Consider the following 27,055-nt stretch of genomic DNA (forward strand, 5'->3'; position numbering starts at 1 on the left):
TCTCTTTGAGTTTGAGGCCAGCCTGGTCTACAAGAGCTAGTTACAGGACAGGCCCAAAGAAAGCTACAAAGAAACCCTATCTCGAAAAAAACAAAAAAATAAGCATTTCAATCATAAAAATCTTTAACTATAAAATGATTTATCTATTGTATGCTATATAAATGTTGACGTTTACCTGCCATAAAGATCTTTCTTTTAATAGCCTATTAGAAAGTTAAAAATACAGAATGCTTTCTAGCCAAACTTATTAATTCTGGCTTCACAAAGAGCTTTTTTTTTTTTTTTTTTTTTTTTTTTGGTTTTTTGAGACAGAGTTTCTCTGTAGCTTTGGAGTCTGTCCTGGAACTAGCTCTTGTAGACCAGGCTGGCCTCGAACTCACAAAGATTCGCCTGCCTCTGCCTCCCGAGTGCTGGGATTAAAGGCGTGCGCCACCACCGCCCGGCCACAAAGAGTCTTGAAGTATAAGAGTAATAGATATAATTTGATAATTTGGTAAATCTTTCATGAAGACTTTCTAGTACACTATAGAAACTGACTATAACAAATCATTTACAAAGCAGAGAATTCACAAGATGTGTATTATACAGAATTGAAAAGGGGTATATTTTTAAGTCTCAGCTAAACTAACCTGTTGAACAGCTAACTGAACTGTTTTAACTCTACAATATAGCACTTCCTTTACAGCTCTTCTCACCTCTCTCATTTTATTTTTTTATTTTTTTATTTTTTTATTTATTTATTTTTTTTTTTGGTTTTTCGAGACAGGGTTTCTCTGTGGTTTTGGAGCCTGTCCTGGAACTAGCTCTTGTAGACCAGGCTGGTCTCGAACTCACAGAGATTCACCTGCCTCTGCCTCCCGCCTCTCTCATTTTAAAATAAGATGTAGAACACAGCTTGTATGTGATCCTTTAGCAGCACATACACTAAAAATGGAATGAACTATTTAATTTTAAGACAGGTTCTCACTGGGATTACTTGGCTGATCTGAAACTTGATATGTAGACCAGGCTGGCCTGGAACTCAGATACTCAGCTGCCTCTGTCTCTTTAGTGCTATTGTTAACAGTATGAGCCACCACGCTCAACTATTTAATTTTATCTGGTCTTCCATTTATCCCAAGCACAAAACAAACAAACAAACAACAACAACAACAAAAAGCCCACTAGTGGGCACACTGTAGATACTAAAAGATTTGCTGAATAACTGTATAAATCACTGAAGATACTAATACCAACTTTACAAAACAATGCCACATTGATTTTCAACCAGGTGTTATGTCCCCCACAGCGATGCAGACTATCAGACTGGAAGCTACCTTCTGTTGTTTGTGGACATAAAACAGCGTCCTTCTATGAGGACTTAATGTGCATCCCTAGACTATGTGTTCCCTGCATTCACTATGTTTATTTTGTTTTAGAATGTACTTTACTGGGGCTGGAGAGATGGCTCAGTGGTTAAGAGCATTGCCTGCTCTTCCAAAGGTCCTGAGTTCAATTCCCGGCAACCACATGGTGGCTCACAACCATCTGTAATGAGGTCTGGTGCCCTCTTCTGGCCTGCAGACATACACACAGACAGAATATTGTATGCATAATAAATATTTAAAAAAAAAAAAAAGAATGTACTTTACTTTTTTTGAGTCAGTCTTACTATGTTGTCTAGGCTGGCTTTGAACTCCTGGGTTCAAGTCATCACCCTGCTTTGGTCTCCTTACTTGATGAAATAAAGAAGCACATACTACCATTCCTATTTTTTTTTTAAATATTTATTTATTTATTATGTATACAATATTCTGTGTGTATGTCTGCTGGCCAGAGAGGGCACCAGACCTCATTACAGATGGTTGTGAGCCACCATGTGGTTGCTGGGAATTGAACTCAGGACCTGTGGAAGAGCAGCCAGTGCTCTTAACCACTGAGCCATCTCTCCAGCCCTATTATTATTATTATTATTATTATTTTCTGCTCATTAAATTTACTTTTTTTTCTTTTTTTAAAAAAATATTTATTTATTATGTATACAATATTCTTTCTGCGTGTATGCCTGAAGTTCAGAAGAGGGCACCAGACCTCATTACAGATGGTTGTGAGCCACCATGTGGTTGCTGGGAATTGAACTCAGGACCTCTGGAAGAACAGCCAGTGCTCTTAATCCCTACTATTCCTATTTTTACTTACGTATTTTTTGATTATGTGTCTTGGGTATGGGTTTGTGTATGTGTGTCTGCTGAGGCCTAAGTAGGGTGTCAAATCCGCTGAACTGGAGTTACAGACAGCTGTGAGTTGTCTGACACAGGCATAGGAAACCAAGCTCAAAATTCCAATATGTGCTCCTCTAAGTTCTGCTTTTCTTAGTTTATTTATTTATATATTTTATGTATATTAAGTGCTGTCTGTATTCATAACTGCACACCAAAAGAGAGCATCGGATCTCATTATAAATAGTTTGAGATATCATGTGGTTGCTGGCAAGTGAACTCAGGACCTCTCTTAACCACTGAGACATCTTTCCAGGCTCTTGCTTTGTTCTAAATACTCCTTTGCTTGAAAATATTTGTTCTTAGCATCTGACACAGAGCTAAAATATATACTGATTCTAATGATCAGAGTTGCAAATACTCTCTATCCTCTCATTACACTATGCCCCTTAATGAAAAATACTTTAGTCAAAAACCTTTAGCCAAAGTTGTATATCATTTCCTTTAAGATACATATTTCCATGTCTTATTTCTTGGTTTTTGTTTTTTGAGAGTCTCGTTATACAACTATGGCTCACCTGGAATTTATAATGAAGACCAGGCTAGCCTCAAACTCATGGGTGTTGCTACCACTTCTGTCTCCTTTGTAATGGAATTCCAGTACAGCACTATCTATAAATATGTTACAGTGTTTTGAATGGAAACATCCCCTAGAGGTTCATGTATTTGAACCCCAGTTGGCAGTGCTATTTGGAAATTATGGAACCTTCAGGAGGTAGAATCTTGCTGGAAGTTATGTACTGGTGCAGTGGGGTAAGAGGGTAGAGGTATGAGCTTTGAAATATTATAGACTGCCCTTGCTTCCAGTGTGTGGATGAAAAATGTAACTTACCTACCACCATGCCTTCTCCATCGTTAGGAACTCTTTCCTCTGGAACCATAAACCAAACAATTCTTCTGTAAGGTGCTTTTTGTGAAGGTTTTTCAAGACAGGGTTTCTCTGTGTAACAGTTCTAGCTGTCCTAGAACTCTGTAGACCAGTTTGGCTTCGAACTCATAGAGATTCACCTGCCTTTGTCTCCCAAGCACTGGGATCAAAGGTGTGCATCACCACCATCTGGCCTCTATGTTGCTTTTGATTTTGGTATTTTATCATTAACAACAAAAAAGTCTAATACAGATAAAAGTTGAAGGAGAAGGTAACGGAGAGACAAATATTGCATACTTTCACTCATACGGGGAACCTACGTTTAAACCACTGGGCAGTGGTGGCGCACTCCTTTTTTAGTCCCAGCACTCAGGAGGCAGAGGCAGGCAGATCTCTGAGTTTGAGGCCAGCCTGTGCTACAAGAGCTAGATCCAGGACATGCTCCAAAGTTACAGAGAAACCCTGTCTTGAAAAACCAAAAAATACACCACAGAGGTCATAAAAGAAAAAGAGAAATAAATAAATAAAAGAAAAAGAGAACTATTTGGGAAGGGATGATTAGTCGGTGGGGATAAAGGAGGATAATAAGGCCAAATATAACCAAAGTACAACGATAAACATGAAAATGTCATCATGCTTTTAAAAAATGAACAGCTGGGCAGTGCTGGCCCTTGTCTTTAATCCCAGCCCTTGGAGGCAGAGGCAAGTACACAGAACAACTATGTCTCAAAACAAAAACAAAAAACCTGCCAGGCGTGGTACTAGTACTCAGGAGGCGGATCTTTGAGAGCTCCAAGACAGACAAGGCTACACAGAGGCCCTGTCTCAAAATACAATAAACGAAAGAAAACATACACAAAAGCGTTCAACTTCATGTTGTACTCAAACTATCATAAATAGAAGCAAATTGTACAAATCAAGATTCTTAGTTAAGGGGCTGGAGAGATGGCTCAGAGGTTAAGAGCATTGCTTGCTCTTCCAAAGGTCCCGAGTTCAATTCCCAGCAACCACATGCTTGCTCACAACCATCTGTAATGAGGTCTGGTACCCTCTTCTGGCTTTCAGGCATACAGGCAGACAGAATATTGTGTACATAATAAATAAATATTTAAAAAAAAAGATTCTTAGTTAAAAACAAAACAAAAGCACATTTAGGTAACTAAACCAGAAAAGGAATTTACCAAAACACCACTGAAGTTCAGAGAATTAGGAGACTTTGATTTGGCAAATATATAAAACAATGGAAGCTAAGCAGATGAAACCATTGCCATGATCACAACACAGGAAGAGCTGGCTTAGGAAACTGCCTAAGCGAGCAATGCAACCAACTGCCAAAAGAATGAATTCTAAATTGTCTTTACTTGTTTGTAGTTCACTGCACAGCCTGGGTATGCATATTCAAGCACATAGCCTCTTCAGCATTCTCTCCCAGTTAAGATTCATGAAAAAACAATATAAAAGGGGCTGAAATGGTAGAGACAAAATAAACACTATGTTATGTCTCAGAGGCTAGAGTCTGACACCGAGCCTGACGACCCAAGTGAGTAATCCCCAGAACATATAACATGAAAAAAGAAAACAGATTTCTGAAAGTTGTCCTTTGACCCCCCTCTGACCCCCCACAATGTAAAGTAATGATCTTTTAAAAAGCAATAATAAAAGATCATCTTAAAAATAAATTAGTAGGGGTTGGAGAGGTGGCTCTGTGGTTAAGCGCACTGGCAGCTCTTCCAGAGGACCCAGGTTCAATTCCGAGCATGGCAGCTCACAACCGTAACTCCAGTTCCTAGGGATCCGACACCCTCACATAGACATACATGCAGGCAAAACACCAACACATAGAAAATAAACAAATCAGTGATAAACTAACTCTATCATCATACCTTCTGCATCTCTGTTATGAAATCTTCAGAAAATAGTAATGTTTTAACTTTCTCAGGTAGTTAATCTTCTCTTTCTAATACTTTGTTACATTCAAAGGACACAAACATTTAACGCAATCACAACTAATATACTATCAAACAACTAAAAACTAAATCTAAAATCAAACACTTCCAAATAAGAATGACATACTTAAATAAAACAAAGATAAGAAAATTTCTACCAGAGCCAAGAATACAAAACAAAGAAGCATATATTTATTACCAGATGCAATCTGACCATTACTTCTGGCTTTTAAGATTCTGATAATTAAGGGGCCTATATTTATGCAGGATTATGAAACTTTTTTTGATGGCAGCTGCTATTTTTAAATTATTCTATTTTTACTTATGTGTGTGAGTGTGTGTATGTGTACTATGTGGGTGTGTGGTGTCTACGGAGGTCAGCAGACAATTCCAAGTCACTATATGGATGCTGGGAACCAAACCTGGGTCCTGTGCAAATGCAACAAGTGTTCTTAAGAGCTGAGTCCCAGCGCTGTTTTAGTCCAAGCTGGCCTCAATCTAACTGAGAAATATGTGTCAGAGGAAGATATGAGCTCTATCCTGCTCATTCCTGTGAGTTAGGAACCTATCACGCTGTTTATGAAATTTTAAGATTATTCAAATTTCTTTTTACAATATTAGAAAATGAACCCAGGATCAGGAACTCTAATACTATGCTAAATTCCCAACATTTAAATATTACAACTCCAATTCGCTGTTGTTTTTGTACACAGAGAAACCCTGCCTTGAAAATCAAAAAACAAAGAATTTCATCTCAAGAAGAGATGTAGCTCAGTTCACAGAGTGCTTGTCTATCATGCACAAAGCCCTGAGACTGGAAAAGATTGTGAGTTACCACGTGGATGCTGGGTATTGAAACTGGGTCCTCTTCAAAAGCAGTAAGTGTTCTTAACTTCTGAGTCAACTCTCCACCCCCTCATAGGCTTTTTATGTGCAGTAAGATTTGGGTGCAAAGCCAGGAAGATGGCTCAGAAGGCAAACCCAACAGTCCATCCCTGGACCCATATACTGGAGGGAAAGAACTAATTCTCAAAAAGTTGTTCTCAAGCCGGGCGGTGGTGGCGCATGACTTTAATCCAAGCAACGAGGAGGCAGAGACAGGTGGATCTCTGTGACGGGTCTACAGCGTGAGCTCCAAGACAGGCTTCCAAAGCGACAGAGAAAACTTGTCCCAAAAAAACAAAACAAAAAAGGAAAAAAAAAGTTGTTCTCTTGCCTCAATATGTGCCAAAGCATGCATATGCTCATACAAATATGAAAAAGAATTTTAAAAGAGCCCAATTTGCAAGGTTTAATAAAGCATGCCTTTAATAGCAGCACTTGGGAGGCAGAGGCAGGTGGATCTCTATGAGTTTGAGGCCAGCCTGGAACCTACAAATCCCAAAAAAGTAAATGAAAATTTAAACCTTTAAGTACAAATAAGGGATTTCAAGTCAAATTTAAAGTACAGTCAACCTCAGGAGGAAAAAAAAAAAATCACAGCCAATCTTAAACCTCATGTTCATTTTTTTCATTCCAGTGACTTGGCCTTTACAGTCCCGTTGTCGCCCCCCCCCCCCACAGGGTTTCTCTATGAAGCAGTCCTGGCATTAACTCCACAGACCAGGCTGGCCTTGAAGGCCTTTACAGTCTTACTAACAAAGTAAATGAGGCTGGCTGTTCACAGAAAAGTAAATTTAGGGGCTGGAGAGATGGCTCAGCGGTTAAGAGCATTGCCTGCTCTTCCAAAGGTCCTGAGTTCAGTTCCCAGCAACCACATGGTGGCTCACAACCATCTGTAATGAGGTCTGGTGCCCTCTTCTGGACTTCAGGCATACACGCAGAAAGAATATTGTATACATAATAAATAAATAAATATTTAAAAAAAAAAGAAAAAAAAAGTAAATTTAATGAGCAGTTTAAAATTAAATTAAGCACTCGGGAGGCAGAGGCAGGCGGATCTCTGTGAGTTCGAGACCAGCCTGGTCTACAGAGTTAGTTCCAGGACAGGCTCCAAAACCACAGAGAAACCCTGTCTCGAAAAACAAAAAAATAAATAAATAAAATTAAATTAATTTCTTTAAGAAAGACCACTGAAGGCTGAGCAGTGTTGGCGCGTGCCTTTAATCCCAACACCTGGGAGGGAGATACAGTCAGATCTCTGTGAATCTGAGGCCAGCCTGGTCTTCTGAGTTCCAGGACAGGACAGGCTCCAAACCTTGTCTCAACAAAACCAAACCAAACCAAAACCAAAACAAAAACAAAAACCCAATTAACAACCAAAAAGACTACTGGTGTAATCTATTTACAGCATGTCATGTACAAACCTGGGCCTGATCCCCAGAACTACTACCACTACACTCCCTCATCCCAACTCCCCCAAAACAGAAAGAAAAAGGATGTTGTGATCTTGTACCTCTGTACAACATCTGGCAAACTCTAAAGTTCTCTGGTTGTGGAATAATGCTTTATGGTCCCTGCCACCAGTGCACTAAAACTAGCACTAATAGTGTGCCTCTAGTGTCTGTTCTGCTGAAAAATTAAGTTTGCCAAACAAATCAGAAAAGGGCTGATTGCTTTAGTAAAGGAAAATAAAGTAATATCATTCCCTTTCTATATCTTTTAATATATTTGAAGCCATCCATAAAACTCAATTTATATTACAATAGGTAATGAACCTTACAATTAAAGAAGTTCAGCGTATCTTATAGAACTCCCTGCCTTTTGCCTTTTTTTTTTTTCCGCAAATAAGACTTTATTTGTCACTATTAAAAATCTGTATTTCACACAGATTCTTGGACTGGTGGTTCATATCCATCAGCTCGTTCAACCTTAGCACCTGTCTCATCACCAGTAGTTTTTCCAGAACTACCACCTTCACCATGGAGCTCCATGAGTTTTCCCAATTCAAACTTGGGTTTCTTCAGCATTTTTACTTTCCTAACGAAGACATCATGAAGAGGATAAATGGACTGGCAAGCCTTTTCTATGTCTTTCCCAGTGCTGTCTGGAATCAGTTTATTAACCACTTCCTTCAAGTCATTTGTCTGCACCTCTCGGGTCATGATCTCCATCATCTTCTTCCGGATCTGGCGGACCTGCTGGTGCTGTGCATATGAGGTCTTGCGGATCTGATTGTTGCGTTTTTTAGTGAAACCAACACAGAAGAGTCGGAGCAAATAACCATCGGTTGTCTTGACGTCAACGTGAGCTTCAATCATGGTCTGCCACTTTTTGACCACGGAACACATTTTGTCCCGGGTAAGATCCATGCCGTGGAAGTTAGACAGTTTTTGCCCTGAACATCCTCAGTGATTAGCTTGAATTTTCTAAATGCGACTTCATCGTTTTGGAGATCAGCAAGGCTCACTTCAAACACACGACCCTTGATGCAATTTTGGTTCCTTGAGTCCTTGTGACTAGTGTCTTTCCAATGTTTCTAATAATGAACATGGCCGGGGCTTTCACATCATACCAATCTTTCTTCGAAAATGGATCAACCACTTTCTTCTTGGCTCCCTTCTTGCCGCCTTTCGTCAGCCGCTTGTTCTTGCCGACCGCCATGGTGCTGCTCAGGGAGCCAAAAGGGCTTTTTTTTTTTGATTTTTCGAGACAGGGTTTCTCTATGTGACAATCCTAGTTGTCTTGAACTTGCTTTGTAGACCAGGTTGGTCTTGAACTCCCAGAGATCTACCTGCCTCTGCCTTCCAAAGTTGCCTGTCTAAGAACCATTTTTTTTTTTTTAATTCTTTGACTGTGGCTAGTTTTGTTTGAGTCAGACTTCAGTAGCAAACAGAAATCATTGGGTTTGATTTGGAAGTAACCTGGGGTTTTAGATCTCCAGCACAAACAGCTACATGCTAAACAAATGCCAAATAGTACCAACTACAATGACTTATAAATATTATCTTATCTGTGTACTAAAAGCCTCCCTCCCACTTGTATAAAAAGACACAAAACCAAATGTGCCCTTTAAGAAAAAAAAGAAAAATATGTCTGTGAATGTGGTTTGTGTGTGTGTTCTTGTGAACGCAGGTGGATATATGCCACTGCACACTAGAGGTTGAGGACAATCTCCAGTGTCAGTCCATGTCTTCTACCTTGTCTGAGACAGGGTCTCATTTGCTGTTACATTTGCCAGGCTACTATGTCCATGTACTTCCAGGGATTCTCCTGTTCCCCATTTCCTTGTAGGAACACTGGACAGCAGACTAGAAATGGTTTCATGAGTTCTGGCTTTATAAATGCAAATCCTCAAGCTTGTAAGGCAAATACTTCATGCCCTGAGCCATCTCCCCAGCTCAAATTTGTCTTTTCTCTTTTTGTATTATATAGCATGTATGTGGAGATCAAAGTACAATTACTAGAGATGGTTTTCCTAACATCCACACAGATTCCAGGGATCAAGCTCAGGTCCTCTCAAGCGTGACAGCTATTTTGTCCACCCTAAATTTTGTCTCATCTCAGGATGCTTTAAAATGGTTCATGACCCTTAATATTACAACAGTCTGACTTTCATGTTTAAAGGCAAGCAGCCCAACCTCCATCAATGCAAAACTAAGCAAACAAAAAACCTACTAAGGTCAAATGTACTTTAACTCAAGCATTAGAGGCAGAAGTAGGCAGATCTCTGGAGTTTGATGCCAACTAATGCCTACACAGCAAATTCCAAGCCAACCAGGACTACAGAGTGAGAACAGGTCTCAAAACAAAACACACAGAACAAAAACCCTCAACCAACTAACAAGATCACAACACACACACACAGAGATGCAGCAAGTCAAGCACCATGACCGTCCACTTAGGTTTTTGTGGCCTCAACTGGCTAGTAGACAAATGTGCAAAGTAAAGAATAAAACATCTGCTTAACATGGCATGATGTTGTACACATGATATCATAGCTACTTAGGAGGAGGCAAAGCAGGAGGTTCACAGTCCAAGACCTGCTATAGCAAATTAATGAGACCTAGTCTCAAATAACATTAAGGATACAATTAAGAGTGCTTGGTTATCATCTAAAAAGCACTCAGTTCAATCAATCTTCAGTATCAGAAAAGCAAAAACAAAAAACCCAAACAAACAAGCAAAAAAAAAAAAAAAAAAAAAAAAAACCAAACCCACATTATCATCACAAAGTAATTAAGCCAATAAATAGAAAGCACTTTGAGATAGACATGGTGGCACATGCCTTTGATCCAAGCCCTTGGGAGGCAGAGGTAGATCTCTGTGAGACCAGCCTGGTCTTCAAAATGAGTTTCAGGGCAGCCAGAACTAAACAGAGAAATCCTTGCCTAAAACAAACAAACAAACAAACAAACAAAAAACACCTGGGGCAGCAGCCTCTCACAGACACATTGGTCTTAATCCATAAAATTAAGATAAGTTATCTTCTGAAAGAAGATTGTGAATTGTTTTAACTTTCAATGAAGATTTAAAACTACACAGAACTGAGTGGCGGTGGCACATGACTTTAATCCTAGCATTTGGAAGGCAAAGGCAAGTGGCTGTCTGAGTTCTGAGTTCGAGGTCAGTGGTCTAAAGAAGTAGTTCCAGAACTGTCAGGATTATACAGAGAAACCCAGCCTTGAAAAAACGATAGATAAGTAAATAAATTTTAGGGGTTAGTGATTTGGCTCAGTGGTTAAGAGCACTTGCTCTTGCAGAGGAACCTGGGTTCAATTACAAGAACCTACATTGTAGCTCACAACCAACTGTAACTCCAGTCCTAGGGGATCCAAGACCCTCCTCAGACATTCAAGGATATCATACATACATGTGGTGCACATACATACATACAGGCAAAACATTTATAAGGTTAAATAATAAAATAAATTAATAAAAATAAATTGGTGGCATATAGAACAGTGATAGTATGCTTGTAGCATGCACTAGACTCTAAATTCAATGCCCCACATTGAAAACAAAAAGTAGCTAGGTGTGGTGGTGCATACCCTTAATTCCAGCATTGGAAAGGTAGAAGAAGATGGATCTCTATGAGTTCCAGGCCAGCATGGCTCTACATCAGTGGCTCTCAACCTGGAGCTCATGAACTCCATGAGGGTTGCACATCAGATATTTACATAATGATTCATAACAGCAGAAAAAAATTAGTTATGAAGCAGCAGTAAAATTTTATTGTTGGGGCTCACCACAACATGAGGAACTGTATTGGGAAGAACTGTACAAATTCAGAAATTAGTAATTACTGAAGCATTAGGAAGGTTGAGAACCAATGCTTTACATACTGAGATTCTGTCCCCCCAAAAATGTATATACTTATACATGTATACACACAGAGAGAAATACATTTCAAGATTTCTTATCACATGCATATATCGAAATGGTTGAATGTACCCTTCTCTTCAACTAAGACTTTAAATAATCAAAGATAAGAATTGTTAAATTACAGCCTGGTCTACAAGAGCTAGTTCCAGAACAGGAACCAAAAGCTACGGAGAAACCCTGTCTAGAAAGATCCAAAAGAAAAAAATTGTTAAATTAGGAGCCGGAGAGATGGCTCAGATTAAGAGCACTGGCTGCTCTTCTAGAGGACCTGAGCTCAATTCTCAGCAATCTCATGTGGCTCACAATCATCTGTAATGAGATCTGGTGCCCTCTTCTGGTCTATAGGATACATACAGGCAGACACTGTACACATAAAATCTTTTTAAAAATTGTTAATTCAAAATAAAGGCTTCCCATTCCCTTTCCCCAATTTTAAGAACTCTGAAAGCATACCATAATCAACTGAAAGAATGTCGAGAGGGACAAAGGGCCCCTCAGAAGTAGAGTTCAGGTGAATTTCAAGTGAGGCCTCCCCCGAGGGCTGTAAGAAATACTGTCAAAACAGAACGCAAGAACTTATCACTTCTGGAAGAACTTAACATGATTTTCTTGGAAGAACAACACAATAAAAATAAAAAAACACAAGAGTTCTTCCAGAGCTCCCAGGGTTGAGTCCCAGTACCCACATGGGACTCACAACTGCCCGACTCCATTGCTAAGGGATCCAATGCCCTCTTCTGACCTCAGTAGGACCTGCACATACCTGTACACAGTACTCAGACATACATGCAGGCACAATATCCATACCCATAAAATAATAAAACTCCTGGGAAAAAAAGACAAAAAACTTCCTGTTTGAAAGAATGTATGAAAGTAATTGAAACCAACTCTCTGGAAGATCAGATTATCTTGTGAATGGATTTTATCGATCCATTCACAATTAGCATTCGATTTTATTTTTCGAATAGGTTAACAGCTTCAGTTCAATCACACCTTTCCAAAAACTAAAATTTGCTCTTGTTTCTATTTGTTTTGAGCCAACAGAAAGAGAACTTTTTTTTAAAGGTACAACCACCTGGCATTCCACTCCTGAAGGTTTTCACTTGCAAAATCATTTTTCTATTTTATTTCATTTGCAAAATTGTTACTTTATACACACCTCATACCCTTCATGGAATGAGGTGAAAACGACCTTTAAAAAACAGGAGATCTCCAACAAACTACAAATTTCGGTCTGCTGATATCAAACACGCAGTTTTTATATGAGATTTACAGAGGAAAACGATTATTACTAAGCAAAAAAAAAAAAAACCCATGAACTAACTTCAGGTTTTCCAAGTAAGCAATAGATATCAAAGTTAAACTACTCAACACATTATACAAACTAACCTCAGATCACAAAATGGGCACACAAAACTGGTACCACAGCACAATTTCAGTAGTATTCGCTACTACCAAAAAGACAAAAACAAAAAACCGCACCCTTTCTTATGTAAACTTTAGAAGTAAACTTCCTGAACCTCACCTTTGTTTTCACCTACCCGCTCCAAAGAGGCCAACTGCAACAAGGGCCAGTTAACGTCCCATAGTGAAAAAACGACCGAAATGTTATTGTATTTAAGCATTTAAACAGGGTACTTCCCCAGGCTACAGCCATTTTAGAGTCAGTATTTTTTTTAAAAATTTTATAGGCTGGGGAGATTTAGCATGGAATAAAAATGACTATTCAAGCCACTTCAAAACCAATCAGTCCTCCTTCCCAACGAGACGGAGTTTGGTAGCGGGCTGGTAAGACGATCTGAAGGAAAAGGTCTCACTAACCCGGAGAACCCCAACTCAAGGGCGTGAAAGTTCCCTTTCCCCTAGATATCCCACTCTTGACTTACACGACTTTTCCCTCGTTAAGTTTCTCTTAACTGGAAAACAGAAGCCTTCGGCTCTTATTTTAAGGAAAGGGAAGGAAAGGAGTTAACGAAGTCACACCACCACCACCACCAAGCCGGAACTCTTGGAAAGGAGCCGGAGCCGCAGGTGAGCGTTTCCGACCCAGAACCGAAGTTGAAGTCGGAGCGCTCTGGAACCGCCGCGGCGACGCTAGTGTGCAAGGCTCCTCCCGTTGGGGGGAGGGGGACGTTCCAGCGAGACGACTCCCACTTCCTCTCGCCCACCCCGGGCGGACCTACGCCAACCACCTGTGCAAGACCTTCTTCCAACTAGTTTTCCTAGACGGCCAGCCGGGCGGCCGGCAGAGCCCGTGCCGGGGCGACTCGAGGGCCACTTCTGCTCGATGTGCAGAACTCGCACTCACCCGGCAGCGGCGGGGCTACGGTCAAGGGCGAGTCGCGACGTCTAAGAAGGCGTCCCCGGCTTCTCCGACCAGCAGAGGTGACTAGCCCACAACCATAACAAAGCTCTTCCCAAAATGGCTGCCCGGCCCACAAGGCTCAGGAGGGGGCAGAGCGGGCGGAGGAGGAGCGGCGACCAGCTGGACCCGCCCCCTGCCGCTCCGGCCCGCCTCCCACACGCCCACTAGCAAAGGCGCACGCACAGGCGCACCACCATGCCTCGGTGACCCAGCGCGGGCTACCGCCGCTCGCTCAGGAAACGTTGGTCCGCTCCCGCAGTGGTAATGCCCCGCCCCGCCCCACCCCGGCGCCCTTCAGCGCGACAGCGGGGTGGCCGGCTCGCCCTTCCGCAAAGCCTTTCGCCTTTCTCGCGCCGCTCGTGAGGCGGGGACCAGCCGTGCTCAGCACTTCCCCTTAAAGCTCCCCGCCGGGACTCCGGCCTGGGAGCACGTGAACATGGGCGGGTCTATTTGTACCAGTTCTTCCCCGCCCATTCTTTCTTCGCCTTCTCACACCTCACGCGTAAGCCAGATACTTCGCTAACTACCAGAACTAGCAAAGCAGTTACGGAAGGGCGTGTTTTCCGACCCCTGCACACCTCTCGCTCTTCCTTTCACGTGTGCGCGTCGTTGAGACTCTGGCCCTTGGTGTGCCATAGACCCCCAGCACTAGAAGCATGCGCAGCGGTGTCGGGCGCGCTACCCGCCGGGAGTTGTAGTTCTTGGGCATTGCAGGCGTCAAGGAACCACCCGGGCGCAGGTTGGAATTCTGGTCCAGCCAGGTCTTTGCTAATAAGACTCCTGGGCCTATTAACACTCCATTGGGTATTGGACGACAGGAAAAGACGGTGCAACCAGACCAGAGAAGTGAATAAATGTGAAGGCCTCGGTAGCCAGCCGCGTCTCTCACTTTTAGAACCTAAAACTTCTGCATGTTGTAGTACCTAGAGGAGTGGAGGAATTGGCCACAGTGGGCCCCTAAGTAAATGAGCTCCGATTTGTTTTCAGCTTTTTGCACAAAGATCCAAGAACGCTCAGATTGCTTGGTGCCTGTTCTTTTGGCTGACTGACGGCAGATGGGAGGCACGAAATCGCACAGTGGCTAAATATTTTTTTAAAAAAAGACTTCCTGGATGACATCCAAGGCCCTTAACGCCACACCTTAATTCAGTGTGCATTTTGCGCCCAAGCCTCTCTTCTTAGTTACAGTAAAGAGAGTGGAAGTAAACACAGTAATAAAGGACTCAAATGCAAAAAAAAGGAAGACTTTTTTTTTTCATTTCTGCAAAGCCCCGTTGTTTTTCGCAAAGTTAAGCGTTCCAAGCCAGCAGAGTAACACACTAATATCTTGTCTTAAAAAAAAAATTCCGTGGATACTAATTGGTCTAACTCGAAGTCTCCTACCTCTTTCCGCTACCATTAATGGGATTGTTTCAGAAATTGTACCCTACCTTCCTGAACTGCTAGATATATTACGAATCCTGGAATAGAGACTAGTAAAGTACCTTGAAGTCAACACCAATCAAAATTAAATTTTAAACTAATCCCCGGGGCTGCAGGCTGCTCAGTGATTAAAGGCGCTTACTGCTCTTACAGAGAATTCCAGTTGAGCTTCCAGCAACTATACCGTAGGAGATCCGCACCTCTGATCTTAGTGGGCACATGCACTCAAGTACACGAACACACCCAAATATAAAAATAATATAAAATAATTGAGGGAGGGAAGCGCCCCCAAACGGAAAGAGGAGAGTCGGAACTTGCTGTAGTAAGTTCCCACCCGGACGCATTTTTCTGATCTCAGGAAGTGGGGTTGTGTGATTCCAGTGGCCGGAAGTTCTCTTTCTGGTTGAATTTGTTGTTCAGATCTTCCGCCGCGTGATGGTGGCAAGTATGTATTAAGGACTGTGAAGGGTACGCTTTGGGCAGGAGGTGGGGGCGGGGTCACTAAGGGCTGGTAAATAGTAGATGTATTGTCATCCTAGGCGTCTCAAGAATCCTTGCTCCTAAATTCCGCTCCTATCTCAAAAATGGCTTGAGATGCTCAGTGTGCTTATTGCATTGACATGAAAATATTTGATCGTTTTCACGTAGATTGGGCTTTCTGTCCTTAATCCGCATGATCTGACGACTCTAGGCTTCAGCCTAACACTTTCTTTAAATATTTCCCAATTGGAAAATAACGTGGTACAGGCGTTACGGAGTTCTAAAAGGTATACAGTTAATATATGTAAAACATGTAGTTACCTTGCCTGGTTCACACCTAAGCTATATTTGTGGCTGCTATCATTATTGTAAGTGTAGTAATTCCTAAGCTCTGAAGTAGACAATAATTAAAGACGATAGTTAATGGGAACAAAAGTTATGACCGTGAGTTTTAAAGATAAGACTAGCACCTAAGGAAGTGGTAAAGATGTTTACTAAATCCAGATATTCAGTTTCTGCACATTGCTCTTTTTGGACAGCCAAAACTAGAATTGGGGGGGGGGGTGTCGTATTTCCTTAATGTTACTCTGAGAATTTTTTTCAAAAGAAATCATGTTCTATTGAAGAGATTCTTAGGATTTATTATTTTGTAAAATTAATGCATAAAATGAGGACAAGAAAGTGATACGTTGTTTTCTGTATAAACACCTTTGCTTCAAATTCAGCTATCCCACTCAGCTGCAGACTATATTAATCAGCACTGCATCTTCTGGAACAAGACTGAATAGAGACCAGTATGCTTCCCTTCATCCGGAAATTTTCTGGAGCCTCTTCAAAGGTTAGTTGAGCACTATTTGTCAATAACTGTCTGACTAGGGAAAATACATACACACACACCTCATGTATTCTAGTGAGGAAGGAGAACAATGAGTAAATTATGCATAAGTAAAATATTTGCTATGTCAAGTAGAAACTGTTGTGGAGAACTATACATTACAGAAGAAGAACAGGGAATATCGACAACAAAAAGGAACAGGAGAGATAGCTCGGCCTTGCCTGCTGGGGCCTTAGTTTGATCCCAGCACCCATGTTGGATGGTTTTACAACCAGTTACTCCAGCTCTAAAAGACTTGAAGTCTAAGGGCACCCACCCACACACAAGTGAGAATAAGTCCTACCAGAAAATAATAGACAGGATTTTATAACATAAATAGAAGGGTCAGAAATGAAGGAATGGCCATGTAGGTAGCTGAAGGAAAAGCATTCTCCTTTTGGAGACAAAAGGAATAAAGGCCTACATGAGATCATTCTTAGCATGTTTTTGAAGGCTTACCAAGACTCTTAAATAGCTGTTCCTTTTTAATTTTTAAATAATTCCTTTTTTAAAAAAATTCCTTTTAGATTTTTTTTTTTTGATGGTTATAAGTTTGCTTTATTGTATGTGATGAAAATAACAGGCCAAAAAGAGGTCATTTTTATATTTGAATAGTTCTACAAATTTTAAGAATCTGTTTCTCTTCACCTTCACGGGCTGAAAACAGGTCTGCCTGTCAGTCAGCAAGTGCCTCTTGCCTCGGTTCTTGAGGGTGGTTTGAGTTTGGGGAACGGTTCGTCAAGAATTCCTCAAGTTCTTTCATTGTCCAAGCTCTTCTTAGGGTTTGCTTCCATGTGCAAGTGAACATTTTTCATTTGACGCTTTAGAGAGGGTTCCCATATATGCTGATTTCAGCTACGTTCCCAGAGTCGACAGTGTCCACTGTCAACCAAATCTTGCCATTGAACGGCTCTAATGGGACTGAGGGTTGTGTTGGGCCAAAGATCCTTTTTGCCACCCAGGTTTCCATGTGGAGCACGATAGGTTCACAGATTTCATTCTGAGGCCATGGGGACACAGGTGGAGAGCTAAGCTTCTCCGAGGAAGGGTCCCCCATTTGTCTATTGGGCTTGTGGTGGGCATCACTAATGTGGGCCTCCATACTGGAACTCTCCATGAGCAAGGCCGTGGAGCTGCTAGAATTTTTTTATTTTGTTTTGTTTTTCGAGACAAGGTTTCTCTGTGGCTTTGGAGCCTGTTCTGGAACTAGCTCTTGTAGACCAGGCTGGCCTCGAACTCACAGAGATCCACCTGCCTCTGTCTGAGATTAAAGGCATGTGCCACCACCGCCTGGCTAGATTTATTTTTAATGTGTATAAATGTGCCATTGTATACAGTGCATGTGGAGGCAAGGAAAGGGTGTCCGATCTCCTTGGAACTAGAAATACGGCAGGTTGTGAGCCACCATGTAGAATGGGTAAGAACAGTCAGTGCTCTAAATCATCAAGACATCTTTCTAACCCCCAAATTATATGTGTATGGGGTTTTGCCTGTATGCATGTCAGTGTACATGTTCTTATTTTTAAACTTTGTCTCCTGGTTGTTTTTCCTTTACAGCTGCTAAAGTACCCTTTTACAGTGAGACTCAGAGCCAGCAGAATAGATGTACTTTCTCCCAAGACATCGTTTCAGCAGAACCTTTCCCCTTTGTCGCCAAGGACTTGGCTTTCGACATCATTTCAAGTGTGTATGAACAAGATACAATGCTATCATGCATCACCGTGCAACTTTAAAAGACAGCAGAAGGAAGCAGTTGTTTCCTCCAGGACACCAAGCAGCATCACTTACCTACCTGATAGCCCAAAGCCAGCATTATACATAAGTCTGGTGGGGTTAGTCCCCTTTATTGCTCCACCACTCACCATGGTCATAACAAAGTCTTATATCCCCATATTAGCGTTTACTCAGGTGGCTTATGGAGCCGGTTTCCTAGCTTTCTTGGGAGGGGTTAGATGGGGCTTTGCCCTGCCAGAAAGCAGTCCAGCCAAACCAGACTACATTAACTTAGCTAGTAGTATGAGTCCTCTTCTGTTTTCATGGGTAGCTGTCCTCTTTTCTGAAAGACTCAGTGAAGCCACTGTCACAGTAATAATGGGTTTAGGCATAGCATTACACAATGAACTTTTCCTCTTGCCACATTATCCCCACTGGTTCAAAGCCTTGAGGATAGTAAGTACTTTAGTGGCTTTTTTCTCATTTGGAGTCACTTTAATACTTAAAAGCATTTATCCAGAAAAAGGGCCCAAAAGTCTTGGTGAAGTAGAAAAATAAAACCACTTTGCTGTGGAATAATCCTTCTGTTCTGTACACTGTGAAGACGTGTTGCCCTCATTGTTAATAAAGAGCTGATTGGCTGATGGCTAGGCAGGATTTTTGGGACTGAGAATGCTGGGGAGAAGGGTGGAGTCAGAGGAAGCAGGATGGGAAGTAAGTACATGAGGTAAAATGAGCCTGGGGCACATAGATTAATAGAAATGGCTAATTTATAAGAGCTAGAAGCTTAAGCTATCAGCTGAGCATTTATAATATTAAGTCTCTGTGTGATTATTTGGGGAGTGGCTGGTGGAACTGAAAAGTCCACATAAACTACATTATTGATATTATTTGCTACTTGACTGTAAGTCTTGGAAACTTGCAGGTTTTTTTCAGTTATGTCATGGGACATATGTTCACAAAGTACACTGCCTATGGGACATGTGTTCACAGGGAATACTGCCTTCAGAGACCAGAAGAGGGTATTGGAGTCCCTGGAGCTGGAGTTACAGACAGGCAGTTCTGAGCCTCTCAGCGTCTGGCTGGGAATTAAACTTGAGTCCATAACAATACATGTTTTGTTTTTTTGTTTTTTTTTTTGGTTTTTTGAGACAGGGTTTCTCTGTGGCTTTGGAGCCTGTCCTGTCCTTTTGTAGACCAGGCTGGCCTCGAACTCACAGAGATCCGCCTGCCTCTGCCTCCCGAGTGCTGGGATTAAAGGCATGCGCCACCACCGCCCGGCTAACAATACATGTTCTTGACCACTGAGCCTGAGCCCTTTATCTCTCGCTTGTACAGTTGCGTGTTAGCATCACACCTGGGTTCCTTGTTTGGCTCTTTTTTTCCTCCCACTGGTGGGAATTTATTCTTCATGGCCATTTTTTTTTCATTTCTAAAAATTACTTCTTTTAGTCAAGTGATGTTGGTCCATATGTTTAATTACAGCACTCAGGAGGCAAGAGCAGGTGGATCTTTGAATTCAAGGCCAGACTGGCCTACAGAGCAAGTGCCAGAACAGCCAGGGCCACACAGAGAAACCCTGTTTGAAAAACAACACACACAAAAAAATGTTTGTTTGTTTGTCTCACTAACAACTCTGGCTGTCCTGGACCTTGATATGTTGGCAAGGCTGGCCTAAAACTCGCAGAGATCTGCTTGCCTCTGCCTCCCAAGTGCTGGCATTCTAAATACTATTTTCTAAGTAACTCATCTTGAAAAACCTAATCCTTTATTGTGTCATATGAGGTTAGTTTACATCATCTTTTTGTGAATTGTATAGTCATCTACTTAAACATTTCAGGGTTTGAATTATATTGAGAACAATAAAAGACATTGAAAAATCTTCTATTAGAGTCTTGGAAATATGAAGTCACATTTCATGAAAAGAATACTCTTCGCCTTTAATCCCAGCACTTGGGAGGCAGAGGCAGGCGGATCTCTGTGAGTTCGAGACCAGCCTGGTCTACAAGAGCTAGTTCCAGGACAGGCTCCAAAACCACAGAGAAACCCTGTCTCGGGAAAAAAAAAAAAAAAAAAAAAAAAAATGATACCAGGGGAAACAAGATCCAGAAGCAGTTTTAGATCCAAGGTAGTTATAACTCACAATATTTGTCTATAAAAATTCCACATGTACAGGTTAAATCCTTGATAAAGATCTGAAATGATTGGGATTGGAAGTGTTTTGGACTTTATAATACACCAAGTTTTAGACTATTTATGTAGCATTTATCAGCTGAGCATCCCTATTCTGAGAATCAGAAATAAAAAATGAAACAAGTTCAAAGTATTTTTTTGCATTGGGTGTCAGCATTCAAAAGTTCTTTGATTTCAGATTAAAGATGCTCAAAGGTGTACCTACTGAGCCAAGTATGATGGCTCATACCTGTTACCCAACACTCACAAGGCTGAAGCAGGAAGACTGTTGAGAGTTCAAGGATAACTTGGGCTGCATAGTGAGACTATCCCCAAAACAAAAACAAACAATCAAAACCAACAAAAAACAAAACATAAAAAGCTGTAACTACAATTCATCTTTCTCCAAGCCACCAGGCAGTAGCACTATACTAAGCTATTACATAGGCTTATCCAAGTACAAGTAAAACAAAGCTTAGCAATCTAACAAAAGCACCTCTTCCTAAAACTAAACATAATCTTGGTGACTAGAAAATAAAGAAGAAACTTCTAAGCACATAATAATGCCTGGGGAATTCTTATCCCCATTGCACACTGTTTCAATCAAGAACTTCTCTAAAGATTGGAGAGACGGCTCAGCAGTTAGGAACACTGGCTGCTCTTCCAGAAGACCCCAGCAATCACATGGCAGTTTAAAACCATCTATAATGCCAAATCCCAGACAAAACTTCAGGTAAAACACTATATATATTGTGTAAAACATTTTTATTTAACTTTATTTTATGTGCATTGGTGTGAAGGTGTCAGATAGGCTGGGCAGTGGTGGCGCACGCCTTTAATCCCAGCACTTGGGAGGCAGAGGCAGGCAGATCTCTGTGAGTTCGAGACCAGCCTGGTCTACAAGAGCTAGTTCCAGGACAGGCTCCAAAGCTACAGAGAAACCCTGTCTCGAAAAAACAAAAAAACAAAACAAAACAAAAAAAAAACTCAACTGTCATCATGGGGGACTAGAGAGATGGCTCAAAAGGTAGAAGCACTTGGTGCTCTTTCAGAGGACCTAAGGTTCAGTACCCTGCACCCACATCAGGCAGCACCTTAACTCCAGTTCCAGGGGACACTACATCCTCTTCTGGCCTCAGCAGGCATCTGTATACACAAGGTGCACATAGACAAGTAGACACACACACACATACATAGAAATTTTAAAAAGTAAAACTTTTTATAATCAAAACAAAAAATATGAGTTGGTAAAATCTCTCAGACTATCAAAAGCAGAAGCTTACCTATCTAAATAGCTAGATATGCTGGGCATAGTGATATAGACCTTTAATCCCAGCACTTGGGAGGCAGGGGCAAGCAAATCTCTGTGACTTTGAGGCAGGCTTGGTCTATGTAGAAAGTTTTGGGACAGTCAGAGCTATGTAGAGATACTCTGTCTCAAAAACAAACAAACAAAATCCAAATGGATATTTACTATATGCCCTTCCTAATAGTCTAATGCTTTTATTTGGGGATGGTAAAAAGTCCTGCCATTGAAGTACAGTTTCACTAGCTTTTCTCTATAGGTTAAATCACATCATGGAAACTATGTTTTGGACTAAATTGTGAATTATAATAGAAATTTTTAAACTGTCTCAGAGATGATCATTTATTGTATACAGGCTATATTACAACTTGAACTGCACTAGAGAAGTAGCCAAAGGCACTATTTCCCAGAAGTTTCTAAACAATATTTAAAATTAGGATTATATTGATAACTAAATAACTGTAAGGCATAAACACCATTTCTATTGTTGTTAAGCTTGGCAAATTTATGAGTTCTTTATTAAGATATATTCCATATCTATTCACATTCAAACTTTAGAAAAAAATCACTCTTATCTATCTATTCAATACATATCCTCAAAAGAATCAGAGGGTCATATCACAAATACAAGTTTGATTTACAACAGGTCAGAACCTACATTTCCAAATGCTACTTGAACTTTTATGCTTTCTGTGTCACAGTACAGCAACACCACCTTCACAGCGGCTAGTGATCATGTTACCAATTTCTGTCCAAGTATCTGAATGAGGGTTATAAACTTCAACTGAGTCCAAGGTACCTGGAGCCAAGAAATCATGGCTAGAAGAGCGGCCTCCAGAAACATACAGGAGACCATTGACCGCCACAACGCACATGCCTGCTCTGGGCACTTTCATTGAAGCAACTTCAACCCACTTTTCCTAGTAAAGCGAGAAAAGAATTAACATTAGTACTGTCACAAAATGATAAGAAAATCTCCTTGAAATCATATATCCTAGTCGTTATATGTCTAAATTCAAACCAAGAAAGTAAGTATATACATTTTTTATTTATTTATTTATTGCTTTTTTGAGATAGGGTTTCTCTGTAGCTTTAGAACCTGTCGTGAAAACTAGCTCTTGTAGATCAGGCTGGCCTCGAACTCACAGAGATCTGCCTGCCTCTGCCTCCTGAGTGCTGGCATTAAAGGTGTGTGCCACCATTGCTCAGCTAACAACATTTTTAAATAAACTTTTTGGCAGATATGATAAAATAGTAATTCTAGAGAATAGTTAAATATATCTGACTATAAAATATGAGCAGGTGGTGGTGCGTGCGCCACCACTGCCCGGCTACTGAGCAAGTTCTAAGACAGTCTCCAAAGCTACACAGAGAAACTCTGTCTCAAACAACAACAACAACAACCCTAAAGATCAGGTAATGATCTAGAAATCATGTAGAGGGACTGGAGAGCTGCCTAGTGGTCAAAAGCACTGCCTGGTTTTGCAGAGGACTAAGGTTCAGTTCCCAGTATCTATGTGGTGGCTAACAACAGTCTGTAACTCTAGTTCCAGAGTACCTAACACTCTTTCTGGAGTCTACAGGCACTGTATACATATGATGTAAGACATTCATGCAGGCAAAACACCCATACAAATAAAAATAAATAAGTTTTTAAAATGCTTAGGAGTTATTTAAGATAGCAATCTGAGAACCCAAGTTCATGAAATGCAAGTAATATATTCAAACAAAGGGATGACAAAATTTCAAGGAAACAAAGCTTATATATTAGAGGGCTTTTTAGTTTTGAAAGATTCTGCAAAACTTTTATTTAGATGGCTAGAAAGATGGCTCAGCAGTTAAAAGAACTTGTGCTGACTTGAATAATAATGGTCATAAAGTGGTATTTTTGAGTTTCATCACCAGGGAATAGTACTATTTGAAAGAATTAGAAGGATTAGGAGGTGTTGTCTTGTTGGAGGAAGTGTGCCATTAGGGGTGGGCTCATACCAGCCCTAGGTGCTCTCTGTCTGTCTGTCTGTCTGTCTCTGAATCAGGATGTAGCCCTTAGCTTCTGCTCCAGCACCTATCAGCATGTCATCATACTCTCTGCCATGAGGATAATGGACTAAACCTCTGAAATTGTAAGCAAGCCCCAATGAAATGACTTCTTTCATAAGAGTTGCCTTGGTTGTGGTCTCTTTACAGCATTAAAACAGTGAGTAAACCAAAAGGTGGTACCAAGAAGTGGGGTAATGCTGTGATAGGCCTGACCATGCTGTTTGTTGGAGGAATATGGAAGACTTTGGGACTCTGGAAAAGAAAATCAGATGGATGCTTTAAGCTGGGTTTAATGGCCATAACTAGTAGGAGCATGCAAGATGGTGGTGCTGGAAGCAATGTAAAATATGATGGCTCAGTCCAACAAGTTTCAGAGGGGAAGAACATAGCGATAGGTGGTCCAGAGACCATTCCTGTGATATTCTGGTGAAGAATACAGCTACTTTCTGTACTTCATCCCTCAGTCTTTTTTTTTTTTTTAATAGAGTATGGCTGGCATACCCTGCTCTCTACCCTGAACTGCCCTTCCCCCAGAGGTTCTTCCCTATATAATCCAGACATTTTGGTTACCCACCCTTTTTTGTACCTTTGACATCCTGGCTGCTGCACCTGGTTCCCCTCTCTCCTCCCTCCCTACATGGCCCAGCTCAGTCTGGTCATGTCTACTCTGGACTCTTCCAGATGTCTCTGCCTCTACCTACACTGTCCCCCTTATCTACAATAAACTTTCTTCTTAACCAGTCCTTTCATTTATATTTCTTTTTTCTTTTTTTTTAAAGATTTATTTATTAATTATGTATACAGCGTTTTCCCTACATATATGCTGCAGACCAGAAGAGGGCACCAGATCTCATTACAGATGGTTGTGAGCCACCATGTGGTTGCTGGGAATTGAACTCAGGACCTCTGAAAGAGCAGTCAGTGCTCTTAACCTCTGAGCCATCTCTCCAGCCCTATATTTCTTTTTTTTCATTCAGAGGATAAATTGAAGAGTTTTAGATTATTGGCATTGGCAGAGATTTCAAGAAAGTCTAGTATTGAACTGTGTTACATGGTTCTAGTGGTCACTCTATGCAGATCTACAATGGAAAAGGAGCACATGGGCAAGGAAAAATATAAAACATACAGTTTAAGAGGAAAGGAACATGAAGAAGTGTACTAAAGCAAAGTCCAGTGCTCAAGGAGATAAAAAGTTCGAAGAAAAGGCGTCCATGCCCAAGCTCTGTCACTGTCTACACAGTACTGAATCCATGTCTCCTTCTAGGCAGTAGCCATGACACTTCCCAGGTGGAAGTAGACACTTCCCAGGTGGAGGTGCTGTGAGGCCATGCACATAATGCTAGATGACCAGGGCCGGAGCTGGAAGGAATGAAGAAGTTACCAAAGAGACCAGGATGCAAGACTTGCTCAAGCCCACCTGTCTGTATAAGCAGCCTCCCAAGTTTCAGGATGGAGACTTCACCCTGTAGCATTCTAATGCCATCTTGAGGCACCTGGACCAATCCTTTGGGCAGGCTTTATAGGAAAGACCAGAGGGAGACTGCGTAGGTGAATATGAATGGGGTAGAAGACCTTCACTGCAAATATGGCACCCTCATCTACACCAAATATGATGTGGGAAGGTCCTGCCTGGGCACCTGAGGCCTTTTCAGACACCGTCGTCCCAGAACCAGGGAGGTAAAGCCTTCATCGTGGACGACCAGATCTCCTTTGCTAATTACAACTCGCTGGACCTGTTGTTGATCCACCAGGCCCTGGTCCCTGGATGCCCGGACAATTTCTCTCTGCCTCTGTGGCACATCTCAGTGCCTGGCCCAAGACCAAGGCCTTTCTGTCTTCTCCCAAGCATGTTTCCTGTTCTCTCCTAAGCGTGTGCACAGTCCCATCAATGGTAACAGCTAACAGTAATGGACAAAAAAGACAGGAAATGCTTGTCCCTCTTTCCCCAGGACTAATACAGTTTATAAGACAGAAAAAAAAATTTAAAGAAAAGCCTGATGTTAAATGGAATAAAGAGAGTGGTGACTTCAGGGTAAGACTCCATCATGCGTGCTCGCTTCGGCAGCACATATACTAAAATTGGAACGATACAGAGAAGATTAGCATGGCCCCTGCGCAAGGATGACACGCAAAAAAAAAAAAAAGAAAAAAAAAAAAAAAAAAAAAAAAAAAAAAAAAAAAAAAGACTCCATCATGCTAAGCTTCTAAACTTGAGAAAAAGAATTAAAGAAAAGATGAAGCAATGAAAGAAACAATTGAAAACAGAAAGTGGATGCAAATGTAAGTGAACAAGAGGGACAAGTTCCAACCCCATCAAGCAGGAGAACTTGTCAGCTTCAGTCATGTTCTTCTAGCTTCAGAGTCAAAGATACAGGAAAAGGGTTGTGGAATATCCTCTGTGGCTTTAGCCTCTGAGGCCAAGTGTGTATCAGGGTTGTCCCTACATGGAGGCTCAGAGAGGCTACGTTTGAAGCTGTGGAGGGAAAGCCTGGATTTCTTTAGATCCCAAGGTGTTGGAGATGCCAGAGTTGCAGGAAATCTGAAAAAGGGAGCTGCAGACCAGTTACAGAACCAGCCAAGAGAGAGAAGTATGTTGTAGACAAAACAGCTGAAAGAAGTTGGAAATCTGAAAGGCCCTTTGACATCAGTGAGACATAGAAATGCAAAATTTGGAGTTTGCCCTGTTGGACAACTGAGAAAATGCCTCCTTAAGATTTAGCTATATTTTCTTTTTTCTTTTCTTTTTTTCTTTTTTTTTTTCAGTTTTTCCAGATAGGGTTTCTCTGTGGTTTTGGACCCTGTCCTGGAACTAGCTCTTGTAGACCAGGCTGGCCTCAAACTCACAGAGATCTGCCTGCCTCTGCCTCCTGAGTGCTGGGATTAAAGGCGTGCACCACCACCGCCCGGCTTGTAGAGTATTTTCTTAATTAGTAGTGATAGGGAGGGCTTATCCCACTGTGGGTGCTGCCGTTCCTGGGCTGATTATATTGGGTTCTATAAGAAAGCAAGCTGATGGCACAGGGAACCACTTCCTAAATAGAACCCCAGCAGCACAGACTCTGAGAGAAACAACTAATAAATTGGACCTCCTGAAACTGAAAAGCTTCTGTAAAGCAAAGGAACAAAACAACAGCCTACAGAATGGGAAAAGATCTTCACTAACCCCACATCAGACAGAGGTCTGATCTCCAAAATATACAAAGAACTCAAGAAATTGGACACCAAAAGATCACATAATCCAGTAAAAAAAGAAATATAAACCTAAACAGAGAACTTTCAACAGAGGAATCTAAAAAGGCTGAAAGACACTTTAAAAAAAAATGTTCAATATCCTTAGTCATCAGAGA

The 27,055-nt window shown here is 41.3% G+C and overlaps 3 protein-coding genes, 1 non-coding gene and 2 pseudogenes across 9 annotated transcripts in view; 3 read left to right on the forward strand and 3 right to left on the reverse strand.

Moving 5' to 3' along the window:
- Nucleotides 1–13,882, reverse strand: part of Gpbp1l1 (GC-rich promoter binding protein 1 like 1) — a 42,533-nt gene extending 28,651 nt beyond the window's left edge. The window contains exon 1 of one of the 3 annotated variants that reach the window (XM_057783894.1): nucleotides 13,645–13,882. The gene's annotated coding sequence lies outside the window, so the exon portion shown is untranslated. Of the gene's footprint in view, nucleotides 1–11,789; nucleotides 11,809–13,222; nucleotides 13,504–13,644 lie in introns of those variants that run through there. The other 2 variants (XM_057783895.1, XM_057783896.1) reach the window with 2 other exon arrangements.
- Nucleotides 7,802–8,659, reverse strand: LOC130883464 (40S ribosomal protein S3a-like; annotated as a pseudogene).
- A 157-nt stretch (nucleotides 13,883–14,039) lies between the features above and the next one.
- On the forward strand, nucleotides 14,040–20,088 carry Tmem69 (transmembrane protein 69). Of its 2 annotated transcripts, none has more exons than XM_057783899.1 (3): nucleotides 14,040–14,662; nucleotides 16,329–16,441; nucleotides 18,035–20,088. In XM_057783899.1, exons 2-3 carry the CDS (start codon nucleotides 16,400–16,402, stop codon nucleotides 18,746–18,748), a joined length of 756 nt encoding a protein of 251 aa, XP_057639882.1. In that variant the 5' UTR covers nucleotides 14,040–14,662; nucleotides 16,329–16,399; the 3' UTR covers nucleotides 18,749–20,088. The 2 variants fall into 2 exon arrangements, with proteins under 2 accessions (XP_057639882.1, XP_057639881.1); XM_057783898.1 differs by lacking the exon at nucleotides 14,040–14,662 and adding an exon at nucleotides 14,671–15,568.
- A 1,249-nt stretch (nucleotides 20,089–21,337) lies between these two features.
- The window catches only part of Ipp (intracisternal A particle-promoted polypeptide), a 45,305-nt gene continuing 39,587 nt past the window's right edge, over nucleotides 21,338–27,055 (reverse strand). For all 3 annotated transcript variants that reach the window (XM_057785504.1, XM_057785503.1, XM_057785505.1), the window contains exon 9: nucleotides 21,338–22,588. In XM_057785504.1, the coding sequence (XP_057641487.1) occupies nucleotides 22,364–22,588 (225 nt within the window). In that variant the 3' untranslated portion in view covers nucleotides 21,338–22,363. The remainder of the gene's footprint in view (nucleotides 22,589–27,055) is intronic.
- On the forward strand, nucleotides 24,840–26,307 carry LOC130883544 (glutathione S-transferase P-like; annotated as a pseudogene).
- On the forward strand, nucleotides 25,758–25,864 carry LOC130884552 (U6 spliceosomal RNA). Its single transcript, XR_009058073.1, has one exon. It is a non-coding gene; the product is annotated as a U6 spliceosomal RNA (small nuclear RNA).

The sequence above is a fragment of the Chionomys nivalis genome, chromosome 11 (assembly GCF_950005125.1).
Source record: "Chionomys nivalis chromosome 11, mChiNiv1.1, whole genome shotgun sequence".
NCBI classification, from domain to species: Eukaryota; Metazoa; Chordata; class Mammalia; order Rodentia; family Cricetidae; genus Chionomys; species Chionomys nivalis.

Bases quoted from the DNA above. Each gene is read 5' to 3' on its own strand.
- Tmem69 (XM_057783899.1), top strand. From the start codon at position 16,400: ATGCTTCCCTTCATCCGGAAATTTTCTGGAGCCTCTTCAAAG. The intron at 16,442-18,034 runs GTTAGTTGAGCA...TTTCCTTTACAG, and splicing joins TTTCTGGAGCCTCTTCAAAG to CTGCTAAAGTACCCTTTTAC.